The following is a 19,866-nucleotide window of genomic DNA, read 5'->3' as shown; positions in this document are numbered from 1 at the left end:
ACCTATCAGTTTATGGTTTACGTAAAGGCTAACTTGTTATTTTCCTTCGTAATCTCTGCCTACTGAGCTCTATGGTGCTGTTAAGTTATTGTGCCTCAATTTGCCTTATTTTTTTTAATGTTAATGTATTATTATTTAATATATATTATTGTTTTAGTTGCTTAAGAGATATTCCTGGCTCTGAATTTGCTCATTGCTATTTTTATGTTTTTGTGCATTATTTAATAATAACAATAATAATGGATTTTATATTTGTTGCCGTCATCATTAAAGGAACAGGTTACTCATCAGTACTTGAGTAGTTTTTTCACAACATACTTGTAGATTCTTCCACCTGAGACAAGCCCACTCGCGCAGGACCGACGTCATTGTTGGGCATCAGAGAGCAGAGAGGATAGACGACGTGCGTCTGCAAAAGGTTGGAGGGGGGTTAAGGAGGACTGGGACCCCTGAGATGACTGAAGAGAACCCCCACATGTGCAATTAGACCCTAAAAAAGTTCTGCGTCCGTCTTCGAAGACAAGAAGGACATTTTCCGATAGATCAACATTTGATTGACAGCTTGAAAGGTCCCCGCTTCACCTTTGGGAGGAAGTGTCCATCAGCCACTTCCTGTTTGCTCTTTTTAAATCCATTCAGTCCACGTGAATTTCATCTTTTTCTTCTTCTTGTGGCCCTCAGAAAGCATCTCATCTTTTTCTTCTTCTTGTCTTTGTGTGGCCCTCAGAAAGCAGACGACCGCGAGAAGAGACAAGAAGCTCACCGCTTCCATTTTGACGCCATGTGACCCAGCAGTGTTGCATCATGGGAGATTGTCCCCCTTAACTTAGCTCTTCTACTGCTGTGGCCCCTTTCTCCTCGCCCCCTTTTTATTTGTGCCCCTCTCTACTCTTCCCCCTTTTTATTTCACCCTTCATTTTTCCCTTTTCTTTGTCTGTTTATTACTCCCTTTTTTAACCCTTAATTTTGCCCCCTTTTCTTTTACCCTTAATTTCTCCCCCTTTTCCTTTACCCTTAATGTGCCCCCTTTTTCTTTTACCCTTAATGTGCCTCCTTTTGTTTGTCCCTTAATTTTCACCCCTTTTCTTTTCCCCTTAATGTGTCCCCCTTTCCCCCTAATTTCCCCCAATTAACCCCCTTTTCCCCCTTTTATTTCCCCTTAATGTACCCCCTTTGTTTGTCCCTTAATTTACCCCCCCTTTCCCCTTATCTCTGCCCCTTAATGTGCCCCCCTTTTTTGCCTCCAAATTTACCCCCCTTTCATTTTACCTTAGATTTCACCCCTTTTTAACCCCCTTTTCTTCTCTTAATGTGCCCCCTTTTCTTTTCCCCTTAATGTGCCCCCTTTTTTGCCTCCTAATTTCCCCTTTAATGTGCCCCCTTTTGTTTGTCCCTTAATTTCCCCCCTTTTCTTTCCCCTTAATGTGCCCCCCTTTCCCCCAATTTCCCTCTAATTAACTCCCTTTTTCCCCTTTTATTTCCCCTTAATGTACCCCCTTTGTTTGTCCCTTAATTTACCCCCCCTTGCCCCTTATCTCTGCCCCTTAATGTGCCCCCCTTTTTTGCCTCCAAATTTACCCCCCTTTCATTTTACCTTAGATTTCACCCCTTTTTAACCCCCTTTCCTTCTCTTAATGTGCCCCCTTTTCTTTTCCCCTTAATGTGCCCCCTTTTTTGCCTCCTAATTTCCCCTTTAATGTGCCCCCTTTTGTTTGTCCCTTAATTTCCCCCCTTTTCTTTTCCCCTTAATGTGCCCCCCTTTCCCCCAATTTTCCACCCTAATTAACCCCCTTTTCCCCCTTTTATTTCCCCTTAATGTGCCCCCTTTTGTTTGTCCCTTAATTCCCCCCCTTTTCTTTTCCCCTTAATGTGCCCCCCTTTCCCCCAATTTCCCCCCTAATTAACCCCTATTTTCCCTTTTATTTCCCCTTAATGTTCCCCCTTTTTTGTCCCTTAATTTACCCCCTCTCCCCCCTAAATTTCCCCTTATCTCTGCCCCTTAATCGGCCCCCCACTTTTTTTGGCCTCTAATTCCCCCACTTTTATTTTACCTTTGACTTCACCCCTTTTTAACCCCCTTTTTTTCCTCTTAATGTTCCCCCCTTTCCCCCTAATTTCCCCCCAATTAACCCCCTTTTCCCCTTTTATTTCCCCTTAATGTACCCCCTTTGTTTGTACCTTAATTTACCCCCTTCCCCCCCTAATTTCCCCTTATCTCTGCCCCTTAATGTGCCCCCCTTTTTTGCCTCCTAATTTACCCCCCTTTTATTTTACCTTAGATTTCACCCCTTTTTAACCCCCTTTTCTTTTCCCCTTAATGTGCCCCTTTTTTGCCTCCTAATTTCCCCCTTAATGTGCCTCCTTTTGTTTTCCCCTTAATTACCCCCCCCCTTTTCTTTGCCCCTTAATGTGCCCCCTTTCCCTCAATTACCCCCCTAATTAATCCCCTTTTCCCACTTTTATTTCCCCTTGATGTTCCCCCTTTTTTGTCTCTTAATTTACCCCCTCCCCCCCCTAAATTTCCCCTTATCTCTGCCCCTTAATCTGCCCCCTTTTTTTGCCTTCTAATTCCCCCACTTTTATTTTACCTTTGATTTCACCCCTTTTTAACCCCTTTTCTTTGTCCCTTAATGTGCCCCCTTTCCCCCCTAAAATTACCCCCCCTTTTATTTTGCTCCTTGATTTGCCCCCTTTTTTTTGTTCATTAATTTTCCCCCTTTTCTTTTCCCTTTAATGTGCCCGCTTTTTTTTTTTTGCCCCCTATTTATCCCTTAATATTCCCCTTTCCCTCTCTATTTCCCCCTAATTTCTCCCTTAATGTTCCCCCTTGACTAGCCTGGTCCCTCAAGAGTCCTTAGTCCTTAGTCCTTAGTTCTTAGTCTTTAGTTCTTAGTCCTTAGTTCTTAGTCCTTAGTCCTTAGTCATTAGTCTTTAGTTCTTAGTCCTTAGTCCTTAGTCCTTAGTTCTTAGTCCGTCTCACGTTTAAGTTTGGCATGAAAGTTTGACTCCGACCTTCTGACGCCACATCCAAGATGGCCGACTGCGTGCCTGGCTGGCGTCCAATCACGTGTTCGAATGTTCATCCTTAACATTTTCTGTCATCAAACGCCGTTTAAAAAAAGTCTTATTTGTGTCGCCAAGACTTGTGCTCACAACTTCCTGCTCCTTGGTCACTTATTCTTGCTCCTTGGTCACAACTTCCTGCTCCTTGGAAGCTGCGAGCGTTCTTGCTTTGTTCCAAAGTTGTTTGGCGACTAAAATGTAATAATAATTTATTTCTGTGCTGACCAACTTGTGAAGAATAAAAACTGGCGACTGTGTGAGAAAAAAAGTGTTGTGTTTCTACTCGAGGAAGAGAGAGCATTTCCCCCTCGACCCCCCGAAATGTGTCACGATATCACAGAAGTACTTGAGTGAGTATTGAGTAAAAAAAAGTACTCAAGTACTGAGTAACTTCTCATGTATTTAGTAACTATAAACACATGAGAATGTTAATGCTTTTATTTTGAAACCCACTCAACTTCCGTGTGTGATCTGTCATGCTGAAGTCTCACACACACGCACGTGTACGCACGCGTGTGTGTGTGTGTGAGACTTCAGCATGACAGATCACACACGGAAGGTGAGTGTGTTTCAAAATAAAAGCATTAACAATAAATTTCCGCTCAGAATAAACAACCTTGTGGACTCAGTTGACTTTACGATCATGTTTTAGTGGGATATTAAAAAAATAAATAAAAAGTAAACATAAATATAGTTCAAGTGGAATTCCCACTACTTTCAGTACAAAATAAAATGTCTACATTGGATCTAGATCAGTGCTTTTCCAACTTTGTTCACCAAGTCGCACCTCAGAAGTACCACCAAGATGACCGACATTAGAATACAGTAGCGCAGCATGCCTAAGTAGTCATTAAAAACAAGGCAGAGGTTTTATTTAACTATATCTACACACCCACACACACACACGTACACACACACACACACGCACACACCGCCTCTTCTCTTGTCCCCGTTGTGACACAGGAAGAATCAGAAGGACGACACCGCAGCGCTCCAATAAAACACACTCAGATTTTCTGTTTCTGGCCGATACTACATAAAAAAATAACGTAAAATAACGCAGTAACGCATCATGTAGTAACGGTAACTGAGTTACTGAATATAAAAAAATAAGATTTAGTGGTAAACAAACAGGAAAATATTAAATAATTAAAGTCAATAATAATAACAATAATAAAAAAAAGAGCACTTTACATTGAGTAAACAACCTCAAAGTGCTACAGTGTATTTAAAAAAAAAAGATAATAAAAAATAAAAACTAGAACAGCCAAATAGCTAAAACTAGTATGCATATATTTAAAAAAAAAAAATTTTTTTTTAAAGGAGGGTTTCTAAGCCTTTATTAAAAGCATCCACAGTCTGTGGTGCCCTCAGGTGGTCAGGGAGAGCGTTCCACAGACTCCCATTGTTCGTAGCTTTGTCCTCGGAGGTTGGAGGAGGTTAGCCTGTCCGGAGCGGAGGTGCCGTGTGGAGGATTTGGGGGTGAGCAGTTCTTTGAGGTAGAGGGGAGCATTTCCCCCTCTGACTACTGCAACACACTTCTTGTGGGGATCCCCAGCAAGAACATTCCAGAAGCTGCAATACATACAGAATAGTGCTGCTAGGATCCTGATGAGAGTGCGGAAATATGACCATATCACACCAGTTCTCAAATCCCTTCACTGGCTTCCTGTTCCACTCAGGATTGAATACAAAGTCTCCCTACTAACCCACCATGGAAATGCCCCCCTCTACCTCAAAGAACTGCTCAGCCCCAAATCCTCCACCCGACAGTGCAGACAGCCCAATTTTCATCAGTTAATATATTCTGTAGACATACCCTCATCCACTTTCTTTTCCTGAAAACTGATCTGTCCAGTTTTGGAGTTGATGCAGGCCAGGGAAGCTAGGGTCGATATTCTTCTCTTGACGGTGTGAGCCAAGACATCCAGGGGGTTTAGCTCGCTCGTCTGCGGGAACAAACTGCCGCCAATTGCTTGCCGTGCTACCGAGGTCCTTTGTCCCTGAATTGCTCACACACTCCGGCAGATTCAATGGGGGTCTGGCGGCAGATTTCTTTGACTTTATGGTTGGAAATGCATCTGCTTTGAGTGTCGCAGGATATCCACACATTCTTGCCATCTCTGTCGTAGCGTAGCTTTCGTCGGTAAAGTGTGCGGAACAAACGTTCAATTTCTTGCCACTTTGGCATCTTTGGACCACTGGTGCAACTTGAATCCGTCCCTGTTGGTGTTGTTACACCCTCCGACGAGGCATGATGTCTCCAAGGTGTCATGTCTGTATTATCATGTTTTGTTTTAAGTCATGTTTTGTTTAGTTTCTGTCTTTTCACTCCCTTGTCTGGTCACCATAGCAACCATTAGTTTTCACCTGTCACGTCACGCACCTGTTTCACGTTTTGAGTCACGCACCTGCTTTCACTAATCATGTCCATAGTATTTAAGTTCATTCATTTTCTGTTGTTCGTCCTGACGACCTCAACACATTTATGCTCTGTTCATGCCTGATACTTCTTTTCATGTCAATTCCTCAAGCAACTACTTTTGTCCAAGCCAAGTAAGTTTTTGTTCCATATTTATAGTCTTTTTGGTTTCATAGTTTGTTCTCCGCCATTGTGCGTGTTTTTTGTTTGTACTTTTTTGCTATAGTCTTTTGGTTTTATAGTTTATTCTCCGCCACTGTGCGCGCTTTCATTTATTCCTTTTTTTGATAATAATAAATCATGTACCTTCATTCCCGTCTCGCACGAGCCAACTTTCCGTTGCATCCTGGAAAAGCACACACACCGGACCAAGTCATGACACAAGGTACGGAAAACAGTCGGAAAAAACGGAAAATAACAGAGCTGATTTGACTCGGTAGTTTGAGAAAATGGCGGATTGCTTCCCGATGTGACGCCACGTTGTGACGTCATCGCTCCGAGAGCGAATATTAGAAAGGCGTTTAATTCGGCAAAATTCACCCATTTAGAGTTCGGAAATCGGTTAAAAAAATATACGGTATTTTTCCTGCAACATCAAGGTATATATTGACCATACTCGCCAACCCTCCCGAATTTTCCGGGAGACTCCCGAAATTCAGCGCCTCTCCCGAAAACCTCCCGGGACAAATATTCTCCCGAAAATCTCCCGATTTTCAGCCGGAGCTGGAGGCCACGCCCCCTCCAGCTCCATGCGGACCAGAGTGAGGACAGCCTTTTTTTCAGGACAACAGGGTGACAAGAACTAAATCATCCAGACTAGAGATAAATTGTATTATTATGTTTATCTTACCTAAAAATAAATATATTTCTTAATTAAAAAAAACAAAAAAAACGAAATACATTTTTACTATGTTTTGCTAAAAACATCAAAATGAATTGTATTTTTATTTGTATTTTTTCTGACTCCTTATTACATCCAGCCATAGAATTATATATTATTTTTAAATGATCATAATTCATTTAAAATGACCATATTTAATTATTAAAATAATTGCTTGTTTATCAACAACTTTAGCATTTTATTCATTACATTTTGAAGCTCTCAGAAGCCAAGTGATGTTATATTCCTTAATATTTATTTATGCAAGTTTGAAGTATCAATTATCTAAACACAGTTTTGTTTGCATATTTTCAGGATGTATATATATATATATATATATATATATATACACGAAAAGAATACCTACCGGAATTAATAAAAGGCTATCGATGCTGTCATCTAGCAAAGCTGAATTTGACCAAGCAACCCCCCCGTACCAAAAAGCCCTTGATGAAAGCGGATACAATTTCACCCTCACCTATGAACCCACGCCAGGAAACCAACCAAAAAAGAACAGAAAACGAAACGACATCATCTGGTACAACCCCTCCATACAGCAAAAACGTCTCAACTAACATTGGACACAAATTCCTCAATCTGATTGACAAACACTTTCCCAAAGACAACACCCTAAGAAAAGTATTCAACAAGAACAACATTAAATTGAGCTACAGCTGTATGAACAATATACAACAAATTATCTCAAACCACAACAAAACAATTGCAAATGAGCCGTCGGCCCCCGGACAGAGCGACTCCAAAACCAATAAAGGCTGCAACTGCTGAAAGAAACCTGATTGCCCTCTCAACGGGGGGTGCTTACAAACATCAGTTGTCTACCAATCTAAGGTAACACGCAAGGACATTAACACATCCGACACATATGTAGGATTAACCGAGGGAGAGTTTAAAACCAGATGGAACAATCACAAGGCTTCTTTCAGGAACCAAAACCTGCGGAATACCACAGAACTCAGCAAACACATTTGGGACCTCAAAGACAATAATGTTGAATATTCAATAACATGGCAAATTCTTGCATCCAGCACACCTTACAATAGTGGTAATAAAAGATGCAACCTATGCTTGAAAGAGAAACTGTTTATTATTTACCGTCCAGACCTGTCATCCCTCAACAAGCGCAGCGAAATTGTAACAGCATGCCGCCACAGACGGAAACACCTCCTAGGTACTACGCCAGCCTGTACCCACCCACTCTGTGCCCTATATAAACCATGGTATGTGAATGCTCCCATTAAAATCTCCTGATGATTGAGGGAACCCCCTCATGAAACAGGCCTGTAGAGATGAAATAGTCTTGTGATTTTTTTATTTTTTTTCCCCACACATACATATATATATATATATATATATATATATATATATATATATATATATATATATATATAGAGTTTGCATGTTCTCCCCGTGACTGCGTGGGTTCCCTCCGGGTACTCCGGCTTCCTCCCACCTCCAAAGACATGCACCTGGGGATAGTTTGATTGGCAACACTAAATTGGCCCTAGTGTGTGGATGTGAGTGTGAATGTTGTCTGTCTATCTGTGTTGGCCCTGCGATGAGGTGGCGACTTGTCCAGGGTGTACACCGCCTTCCGCCCGATTGTAGCTGAGATAGGCTCCAGCGCCCCCCGCGACCCCTAAAGGGAATAAGCGGTAGAAAATGGATGGATGGATGTATGAAATACTTGACTTGGTGAATTCTAGCTGTCAATATACTCCTCCCCTCTTAACCACGCCCCGCCCCACCCCTGACCACGCCCCCCGGCCCCCACCTCCCGAAATCGGAGGTCTCAAGGTTGGCAAGTATGATATTGACGCTTACATAGGTCTGGTGATAATGTTCCCCTTTAAAAAAGGCTTAAAAACCCTTCTTTTTAAAAAAGCCTTTATATATATATATATATATATATATATATATATATATATATATATATATATATATATATATATATATATATATATATATGCATACTAGTTCTAGCTATTTGGCTGCCCTAGTTTTTATTTTATTTTTTAATTATTTTTATTAATTCATTCAATACACTGTAGCACTTTGAGGTTGTTAGCTCGATGTGAAGTGCTTTTTACAAATAAAATCTATCATTATTATTTCCATGGAGGAGATTGTGCAATTCAAAAATGATATTTTTTATCATCATTATTATTATTATTATTGACATTGTGGGGTTTTTTTTTTTGTATTAAACTTGACTTTTTCCGCTTTTGCTATTAGTTTGAAGGAGCCAACCGGAAACAGAATGGTATGTTATTTCGCTTGACAACCCCGCTAGTAAGGCAGCTTGAAATGCTCCTCATGCACGCGCGCTCCTCAGTGCGCACACGGACGAGGAGCGCGCTCATCTCCTCTTCCATCTTTTCTCCGCCTCTCCATCCTCCTCCACCTGCTCTCGGATACCTGAGCTCGCCTCACCTGGCGGGGACGCACCGACAGTCGCGAAGCCGAGCTTCGGGTGACGATGGCCGGCTGAGGGCTGCGCTTTCCTCGGGAGCCTGCAGGTGCGGGACGTGCGCGCTGGATGTACCGCCGGAGGACGAAGACGAGCTGGACTTTTGCTGGTCCTGTGGAGATGGACGCGGCCGGAAGGTTCTGCTAGAACCGAACAGGAGCATTTGGGTCGGAACCACAACCAGGAGAGGGAATAATGCGCAGAGGTAAGACCGGATTTCCGCTCGCAAAAAAAGATGTTGATGGAAGCCAACCTGCTTTTTGAAATGTTGCGTGCGTGTTCCGGTCCAGTCGTGCGTGTCGTGGACGAGCGTCCGTTCGGCTCGTGTTTTTTGCGCTCCGGATGTTCATTTGGGTCGGAACCACAACCAGGAGAGGGAATAATGCGCAGAGGTAAGACCGGATTTCCACTCGCAAAAAAAAAGGTTGATGGAAGCCAACCTGCTTTCTGAAATGATCCACGTACGAACTCATGTTGCGTGCGTGTCGTGGACGGACGAGCGTCCGTTCGGCTCGTGTCGCGGTTCTAAGTGCACTCCGGACCCGCGTGCACGGAACCATGGGGGGTCTTTGTCCTGGTCATACTGACCTACATGTCTTTTTCATTGTTGCACGTTTTATTGATATACGTCATATTTATGTCGTTTAAACATTTAAATTGACGTTCAAGTAAAATAAAAATAAAATAATTATAAGAGTTAATTTTAATTCGTCCAATTTGAGCCACTCTTCAATGCATGGGTGGGCATGGTTCCATTATCGGACAGCGCGCCGGCGGACCAAAACGTGGTTCCATTATCGGACAGCGCGCCGGCGGACCGAAACGTGGTTCCATTATCGGACAGAGCGCAGCCGGGCTCCGAGCCTCGTCAGCGGCATGCTTCGCCGGGCTTCACCGGTGTTAGACCTGGATGACTCCCCCTCACTCATTGTCTGCTTCTTGATTCATCTGATAGGAAAACATTGTCCCAAAATAGCATTTTTAAGATAAAACAGGTGACTTTTTACATTTCAATCATTAAAAATATATAAATAAATGTATTAATGTAATCCTCACTGCAACATATTGTACAACATGAATCTTGTTGTGTATTGGCTGACATGATGAGACACTGGTGGGGATCTTCATGCAGGTTGGTGGCGCTTATCACAGGCAGACATTGTCAGCAGCTGCATGCGCTTGGAATGTAGAACAGCGCAAACTCTTGCAAACATTCCATAGTGCCTTGTAGAACCTCACCGGATGTCCTGTCGCGTTGTAGAGGCGGTGTACAAAGTCGTAGAACGGCGTGTAAGCGTGTACAATGTTGTAGAACACCGCCAAACGCTGTAGAACACAACAATGTCAAAGATTATGCTCTGCAATGTTGCCGAACAGTGTTGTGGAATAGTGTACAATGTTGTAGAACACAACAAACAATGTAAAACATTATGCTCTGCAATTTTGTCAGTGTCAGAGTGTTGTAGAACGTTGTAGAAGAGTACACAATGTTGTGAAATGGTCAAAAATGCTGGAGTACAATGCCAAACGTTGTAGAACGTTGTATAAGAGTGTACAATGTTGCCGAACAGCGTGAAGCACTGTTAAACATTAACAGGGTAAAAGGTAGAACAATGCCAAACGTTGTAGAACAGTGTAAAATGTTGTAGAACGTTGTATAAGAGTGTACCATGTTGTAGAACACTGCGAAACGCTGTAGAACACAACAAACAATGTAAAACATTATGCTCTGCAATGTTGTCAAACAGTGTTGTAGAATGTTGTAGATGCTGGAGTACAATACCAAATGTTGTAAAATGTTGTAGAACGTTGTATAAGAGTGTACAATGTTGTCGAACACAACAAACAATGTACAACATTATGCTCTGCAAAGTTGTCAAACACTGTGAAATGTTGTAGAATGTTGTAGGGGAGTACACAATGTTGTAAAACAGTCAAAAATGTTGGAGTACAATGCCAAACATAGACCGTTGTAAAATGTTGTAGAACGTTGTATAAGAGTGTACAATGTTGTCGAACAGCGTGAAGCACTGTTAAACATTAACAGTGTAAAACGTAGAACAATGCCAAACGTTGTAGAACAGTGTAAAATGTTGTAGAATGTTGTATAAGAGTGTACAATGTTGTAGAACACTGCGAAACGTTGTAGAACACCACAAACAATGTAAAACATTATGCTCTGCAATTTTGTCAAACAGTGTTGTAGAACGTTGTAGAAGAGTACACAATGTTGTAAAACAGTCAAAAATGTTGGAGTACAATGTCAAACGTAGTACGTTGTAAAATGTTGTAGAACGTTGTATAAGAGTGTACAATGTTGCCGAACAGTGTGAAGCACTGTTAAACATTAACAAACAGTGTAAAACGTAGAACAATGACAAACGTTACAGTGTAAAATGTTGTAGAACGTTGTATAAGAGTGTACAATGTTGTAGAACACTGCAAAACGCTGTAGAACACAACAAACAATGTACAACATTATGCTCTGCAATGTTGTCAAACACTGTGAAATGTTGTAGAATGTTGTAGAAGAGTACACAATGTTGTAAAACAGTCAAAAATGTTGGAGTACAATGCCAAACAATGTAGACCGTTGTAAAATGTTGTAGAACGTTATATGAGAGTGTACAATGTTGTCGAACAGCGTGAAGCACTGTTAAACATTAACAGTGTAAAACGTAGAACAATGCCAAACGTTGTAGAACAGTGTAAAATGTTGTAGAACGTTGTATAAGAGTGTACAATGTTGTAGAACACTGCAAAACGCTGTAGAACACAACAAACAATGTACAACATTATGCTCTGCAATGTTGTCAAACAGTGTTGTAGAACGTTGTAGAAGAGTACACAATGTTGTAAAACAGTCAAAAATGTTGGAGTACAATGTCAAACATAGAATGTTGTATAAGAGTGTACAATGTTGTAGGACACTGCGGAACGCTGTAGAACACAACAAACAATGTAAAACATTATGCTCTGCAATGTTGTCAAACAGTGTTGTAGAACGTTGTAGAAGAGTACACAATGTTGTAAAACAGTCAAAAATGCTGGAGTACAATGCCAAACGTAGAACATTGTAAAGTGTTGTAGAACGTTGTATAAGAGTGTACAATGTTGTCGAACAGCGTGAAGCACTGTTAAACATTAACAAACAGTGTAAAACGTAGGACAATGTAAAACGTTGTAGAACAGTGCAAAATGTTGTAGAACGTTGTATAAGAGTGTACAATGTTGTAGAACACTGCAAAACGCTGTAGAACACAACAAACAATGTACAACATGAACATAATGTTGTCAAACAGTGTTGTAGAACGTTGTAGAAGAGTACACAATGTTGTAAAACAGTCAAAAATGTTGGAGTACAATGCCAAACGTAGAACATTGTAAAATGTTGTAGAATGTTGTAGAACGTTGTATAAGTGTGTACAATGTTGTAGAACACTGCAAAACGCTGTAGAACACAACAAACAATGTACAACATGAACATAATGTTGTCAAACAGTGTTGTAGAATGTTGTAGAAGAGTACACAATGTTGTAAAACAGTCAAAAATGTTGGAGTACAATGCCAAACGTAGAACATTGTAAATGTTGTAGAATGTTGTAGAACGTTGTATAAGTGTGTACAATGTTGTAGAACACTGCGAAACGCTGTAGAACACAACAAACAATGTACAACATGAACATAATGTTGTCAAACAGTGTTGTAGAATGTTGTAGAAGAGTACACAATGTTGTAAAACAGTCAAAAATGTTGGATAACAATGCCAAACGTAGAACATTGTAAAATGTTGTAGAATGTTGTTGAACGTTGTATAAGTGTGTACCATGTTGTAGAACACTGCGAAACGCTGTAGAACACAACAAACAATGTAAAACATTATGCTCTGCAATGTTGTCAAACAGTGTTGTAGAACGTTGTAGAAGAGTACACAATGTTGTAAAACAGTCAAAAATGCTGGAGTACAATGCCAAACGTTGTAGAATGTTGTAAAATGTTGTAGAGCGTTGTATAAGAGTGTACAATGTTGTCGAACAGTGTGAAGCACTGTTAAACATTAACAAACAGTGTAAAACGTAGAACAATGACAAACGTTACAGTGTAAAATGTTGTAGAATGTTGTATAAGAGTGTACAATGTTGTAGAACACTGCAAAACGCTACAACATTATGCTCTGCAATGTTGTCAAACACTGTGAAATGTTGTAGAATGTTGTAGAGAAGTACACAATGTTGTAAGACAGTCAAAAATGTTGGAGTACAATACCAAACGTAGAACGTTGTAAAATGTTGTAGAACGTTGTATAAGAGTGCACAATGTTGTAGAACAGCGTGAAGCACTGTTAAGCATTAACAGTGTAAAACGTAGAACAATGCCAAACGTTGTAGAACAGTGTAAAATGTTGTAGAACGTTGTATAAGTGTGTACAATGTTGTAGAACACTACGAAACGCTGTAGAACACAATAAGCAATGTAAAACATTATGCTCTGCAATGTTGTCAAACAGTGTTGTAGAACGTTGTAGAAGAGTACACAATGTTGTAAAACAGTCAAAAATGTTGGAGTACAATGTCAAACGTAGAACATTGTAAAGTGTTGTAGAACGTTGTATAGGAGTGTACAATGTTGTCGAACAGCGTGAAGCACTGTTAAACATTAACAAACAGTGCAAAACGTAGGACAATGTAAAACGTTGTAGAACAGTGTAAAATGTTGTAAAAAGTCTTACAACAATGTAAAATGCTGTAGAGTGTGCTAAAAAAAAGTGTACAATTTTGTAAAACGTAGGACAATGTAAAACATTGTAGAACGTTGTATGTTCTAAAACAATGTAAAATGTTGCAAAACGTAGAACAGTGTGAAACCTACAATAGTGTAAAATGTTATAGAACAATGAAAAACATTGTAGAACAGTGTAAACTGTTGCAAAATATAGTGCAATGTTGTAGCACGTTATAAGACGGCGTATAACGTTATCAAAATGTTGTAGAACAGTGTCAAATGTAAAACAGTGTCAAATGTTGTAAAACGTAGCACCATGTAAAACGTTATAGAACTGTTTGAAATGTTGTAAAATGTAAAATGCAGAACAGTGTACAACGTTGTTGAACAATTAAGAACATTTAAGAACAGTATCAAATGTTATAGAACAGTGTTGTAGAACGATGTAAAATATAGAACATTGTAAAATGTTATAGGACAGTGTAAAATGTTGTAAAATGTAGGACATTGTAAAACATAGCACGATGTAAAATGTTGTAGGATAGTGTACAATGTTGTAGAACAATGTAAAATATAGAACATTGTAAAACGTTATAGGACGGTGTAAAATGTTGTAAAACGTAGGACAATGTAAAACATAGCACAGTGTTAAACGTTGTAGGACAGTGTAAAATGTTGTAGCACATTCTAAAACAGTGTCAAATGTTGTAGAACTTAGTTCATTGTAATATGTAGAACATTGTAAAATGTTGTACATTAATAATAATAATAATAACAATGGATTAGATTTTATATCGCGCTTTTCTATTATTAGATACTCAAAGCGCTCACAGAGAAGTGAGAAGCCATCATTCATTCACACCTGGTGGTGGTGGTAAGCTACTTTCATCATTCATTCAAGGGTGAAGTGTCCTGCCCAAGGACACAGCAGCAGCAATTTGGATGTCAAGAGGCGGGAAGCGAACCTGCAACCCTCACGTTTCTGGCACGGCTGCTCTACCGACTACGCCATGCCGCCCCATTGTAAAACATACAACAATGTACAACAAACACCATGGAGAATTGTTGTAGAAGAGTGTAACATGTTGTAAAATGTAGACAATTGTCAAACATAGACCACATTGTAGAATATTCTAAAACAATGTCAAATATAAAACATAGCACAATGTCAAATGCAGAACAGTGTACAATTTTGTAGAACAGTGTAAAATGTTGTAAAACATAGAACACAGTAAAATGTAGGACAGTGTAGACGTCTAAAACAATGTCAAATGTAGAGTATTCTAAAACAGTGTCAAATGTTGTCAAACATAGAACACAGTAAAATGTAGGACAGTGTAGACGTCTAAAACAATGTCAAATGTAGAGTATTCTAAAACAGTGTCAAATGTTGTCAAACATAGAACACAGTAAAATGTAGGACAGTGTAGACGTCTAAAACAATGTCAAATGTAGAGTATTCTAAAACAGTGTCAAATGTTGAACGTAGGACACAGTAAAATGTAGGACAGTGTAGACGTCTAAAACAATGTCAAATGTAGAGTATTCTAAAACAGTGTCAAATGTTGTCAAACATAGTACACAGTAAAATGTAGGACAGTGTAGACGTCTAAAACAATGTCAAATGTAGAGTATTCTAAAACAGTGTCAAATGTTGAACGTAGGACACAGTAAAATGTAGGACAGTGTAGACGTCTAAAACAATGTCAAATGTAGAGTATTCTAAAACAGTGTCAAATGTTGTCAAACATAGTACACAGTAAAATGTAGGACAGTGTAGACGTCTAAAACAATGTCAAATGTAGAGTATTCTAAAACAGTGTCAAATGTTGTAAAACATAGAACACAGTAAAATGTAGGACAGTGTAGACGTCTAAAACAATGTCAAATGTAGAGTATTCTAAAACAGCGTCCAATGTTGTAAAACATAGAACACAGTAAAATGTAGGACAGTGTAGACGTCTAAAACAATGTCAAATGTAGAGTATTCTAAAACAGTGTCAAATGTTGTAGAACATAGAACAGTAAAATGTAGGATAGTGTAGACGTCTAAAACAATGTCAAATGTAGAGTATTCTAAAACAGTGTCAAATGTTGTAGAACATAGAACAGTAAAATGTAGGATAGTGTAGACGTCTAAAACAATGTCAAATGTAGAGTATTCTAAAACAGTGTCAAATGTTGTAAAACATAGAACACAGTAAAATGTAGGACAGTGTAGACGTCTAAAACAATGTCAAATGTAGAGTATTCTAAAACAGTGTCAAATGTAGAACGTAGAACAATGTCAAATGTTGTAGAACGTTCTAAAGCAGCGTCCAATGTTGTAGAACATTGATGATGTCAATAATGGAGTGTAGTTTTTGATGATGTCAATAGTTGAGTGTAGTTTTTGATGATGTGAATAATGGAGTGTAGTTGTTGTCACTGCTGGTTCAGTTTGGTGCACGACTGTAAGACCTGATGTGTTGTTTCAGCTTTGTGTGCACAAAGTGAGGACAAGTCAAACACACAACCATGTTGTACTGCATACACACAACTTGTATGTACACTAGTACAATAAGTGCATACACACAACTTGTATGTACACTAGTACAATAAGTGCATACACACAACTTGTATGTACAGTAGTACAATAAGTAGAATAAGTGTGGGGCACAACATCACAGTTTCTTTGGTAGAATAAGCAGCTGTGTTTGCTGACTCAGCATTTCTTTGTTCCACTCAAACACTCCTATTCACTACTCGCTAATGTTAGCATGGTTTGCTAACTCACTACCAGCTATTTTTGCTTTGTTTTCTACATCACTACCAGCTATTTTTGCTTTGTTTTCTACATCACTACTTGCTATTTTTGCATTGTTTTCTACATCACTACTGGCTATTTTTGCATTGTTTTCTACATCACTACTGGCTATTTTTGCATTGTTTTCTACATCACTACTGGCTATTTTTGCATTGTTTTCTACATCACTGCTGGCTATTTTTGCATTGTTTTCTACATCACTACTGGCTATTTTTGCATTGTTTTCTACATCACTACTGGCTATTTTTGCATTGTTTTCTACATCACTACTGGCTATTTTTGCATTGTTTTCTACATCACTACTGGCTATTTTTGCATTGTTTTCTACATCACTATTTGCTATTTTTGCATTGTTTTCTACATCACTACTTGCTATTTTTGCATTGTTTTCTACATCACTACCGGCTATGTTTGCATTGTTTTCTACATCACTACTAGCTATTTTTGCATTGTTTTCTACATCACTACTTGCTATTTTTGCATTGTTTTCTACATCACTACTTGCTATTTTTGCATTGTTTTCTACATCACTACCGGCTATTTTTGTATTGTTTTCTACATCACTACTTGCTATTTTTGCATTGTTTTCTACATCACTACTGGCTATGTTTGCAATGTTTTCTACATCACTACTTGCTATTTTTGCATTGTTTTCTACATCACTACTGGCTATTTTTGCATTGTTTTCTACATCACTACAGGCTATTTTTGCATTGTTTTCTACATCACTACCAGCTATTTTTGTATTGTTTTCTACATCACTACTTGCTATTTTTGCATTGTTTTCTACATCACTACTTGCTATTTTTGCAATGTTTTCTACATCACTACCGGCTATTTTTGCATTGTTTTCTACATCACTACTTGCTATTTTTGCATTGTTTTTTACATCACTACTTGCTATTTTTGCAATGTTTTCTACATCACTACCAGCTATTTTTGCATTGTTTTCTACATCACTACTTGCTATTTTTGCTTTGTTTTCTACATCACTACCGACTATTTTTGCATTGTTTTCTACATCACTACTGGCTATTTTTGTATTGTTTTTTTACATCACTACCGGCTATTTTTGCATTGTTTTCTACATCACTACTTGCTATTTTTGCATTGTTTTCTACATCACTACCAGCTATTTTTGCATTGTTTTCTGCATCACTACTTGCTATTTTTGCATTGTTTTCTACATCACTACTAGCTATTTTTGCATTGTTTTCTACATCACTACTTGCTATTTTTGCATTGTTTTCTACATCACTACTGGCTATTTTTGCTTTGTTTTCTACATCACTACCGACTATTTTTGCATTGTTTTCTACATAACTACTGGCTATTTTTGTATTGTTTTTTACATCACTACCGGCTATTTTTGCATTGTTTTCTACATCACTACTTGCTATTTTTGCATTGTTTTCTACATCACTACCAGCTATTTTTGCATTGTTTTCTACATCACTACTTGCTATTTTTGCATTGTTTTCTACATCACTACCAGCTATTTTTGCATTGTTTTCTACATCACTACTTGCTATTTTTGCATTGTTTTCTACATCACTACCAGCTATTTTTGTATTGTTTTCTACATCACTACTTGCTATTTTTGCATTGTTTTCTACATCACTACCAGCTATTTTTGCATTGTTTTCTACATCACTACTAGCTATTTTTGCATTGTTTTCTACATCACTACTTGTTATTTTTACATTGTTTTCTACATCACTACCAGCTATTTTTGTATTGTTTTCTACATCACTACTTGCTATTTTTGCATTGTTTTCTACATAACTACCAGCTATTTTTGTATTGTTTTCTACATCACTACTTGCTATTTTTGCATTGTTTTCTACATCACTACCAGCTATTTTTGTATTGTTTTCTACATCACTACTTGTTATTTTTGCATTGTTTTCTACATCGCTACTGGCTATTTTTGCATTGTTTTCTACATCACTACCAGCTATTTTTGTATTGTTTTCTACATCACTACCGGCTATTTTTGCATTGTTTTCTACATCACTACTTGCTATTTTTGCATTGTTTTCTACATCACTATCAGCTATTTTTGCTTTGTTTTCTAAAACACTACTAGCTATTTTTGCATTGTTTTCTACATCACTACTTGCTATTTTTGCATTGTTTTCTACATCACTACTTGCTATTTTTGCATTGTTTTCTACATCACTACTTGCTATTTTTGCATTGTTTTTTACATCACTACTTGCTATTTTTGCAATGTTTTCTACATCACTACTTGCTATTTTTGCATTGTTTTCTACATCACTACTTGCTATTTTTGCATTGTTTTCTACATCACTACTTGCTATTTTTGCATTGTTTTCTACATCACTACTTGCTATTTTTGCATTGTTTTCTACATCACTACTTGCTATTTTTGCATTGTTTTTTTACATCCCTACTTGCTATTTTTGCATTGTTTTCTACATCACTACCAGCTATTTTTGCTTTGTTTTCTACATCACTACCGGCTATTTTTGCTTTGTTTTCTAAAACACTACTAGCTATTTTTGCATTGTTTTCTACATCACTACTTGCTATTTTTGCATTGTTTTCTACATCACTACTTGCTATTTTTGCATTGTTTTCTACATCACTACTGGCTGTTTGCATTGTTTTCTACATCACTACTTGCTATTTTTGCATTGTTTTCTACATCACTACTTGCTATTTTTGCATTGTTTTCTACATCACTACTGGCTATGTTTGCATTGTTTTCTACATCACTACTTGCTATTTTTGCATTGTTTTCTACATCACTACCAGCTATTTTTGCATTGTTTTCTACATCACTACTAGCTATTTTTGCATTGTTTTCTACATCACTACCAGCTATTTTTGCATTGTTTTCTACATCACTACTAGCTATTTTTGCATTGTTTTCTACATCACTACCAGCTATTTTTGCATTGTTTTCTACATCACTACTTGCTATTTTTACATTGTTTTCTACATCACTACCAGTTATTTTTGCTTTGTTTTATACATCACTACTAGCTATTTTTGCATTGTTTTCTACATCACTACCAGCTATTTTTACATTGTTTTCTACATCACTACCAGCTATTTTTGCATTGTTTTCTACATCACTACTTGCTATTTTTGCATTGTTTTCTACATCACTACCAGCTATTTTTGCATGGTTTTTTAAATCACTACTAGCTATTTTTGTATTACTTTCTACATCACTACTTGCTATTTTTGCATTGTTTTCCAAAACATTACCAGCTTTTTTTGCATTGTTTTCTACCTCACTACTGGCTATTTTTGCATTGTTTTCTACATCACTACTTGCTATTTTTGCATTGTTTTCTACATCACTACTTGCTATTTTTGCATTGTTTTCTACATCACTACCAGCTATTTTTGCATTGTTTTCTAGATCATTACCAGCTATTTTTGCTGTGTTTTCTACATCACTACTGGCTATTTTTGCTTTGTTTTCTACATCACTACCAGCTATTTTTGCA

The 19,866-nt window shown here is 38.2% G+C and overlaps 1 protein-coding gene and 1 long non-coding RNA gene across 3 annotated transcripts in view; both read left to right on the top strand.

Annotated features, from left to right (window-relative positions):
* Positions 1-863, top strand: part of LOC133608233 (uncharacterized) — a 6,649-nt gene extending 5,786 nt beyond the window's left edge. The window contains exon 3 of the long non-coding RNA XR_009815530.1: positions 728-863. This is a non-coding gene — a long non-coding RNA (uncharacterized lncRNA). The remainder of the gene's footprint in view (positions 1-727) is intronic.
* Positions 864-8,866: 8,003 nt separating this feature from the next.
* The window catches only part of LOC133608386 (neuropilin and tolloid-like protein 2), a 51,943-nt gene continuing 40,943 nt past the window's right edge, over positions 8,867-19,866 (top strand). The window contains exon 1 of one of the 2 annotated variants that reach the window (XM_061963585.1): positions 8,867-9,058. In XM_061963585.1, coding sequence (XP_061819569.1) covers positions 9,049-9,058 — 10 coding nt within the window. In that variant the 5' untranslated portion in view covers positions 8,867-9,048. Of the gene's footprint in view, positions 9,059-9,216; positions 9,246-19,866 lie in introns of those variants that run through there. The other variant, XM_061963586.1, reaches the window with a different exon arrangement.

The sequence above is a fragment of the Nerophis lumbriciformis genome, linkage group LG06 (assembly GCF_033978685.3).
Source record: "Nerophis lumbriciformis linkage group LG06, RoL_Nlum_v2.1, whole genome shotgun sequence".
NCBI lineage: Eukaryota > Metazoa > Chordata > Actinopteri > Syngnathiformes > Syngnathidae > Nerophis > Nerophis lumbriciformis.
Note: the sequence above shows the minus strand (reverse complement) of the source record. Positions and strands in the feature narration are given on the sequence as shown.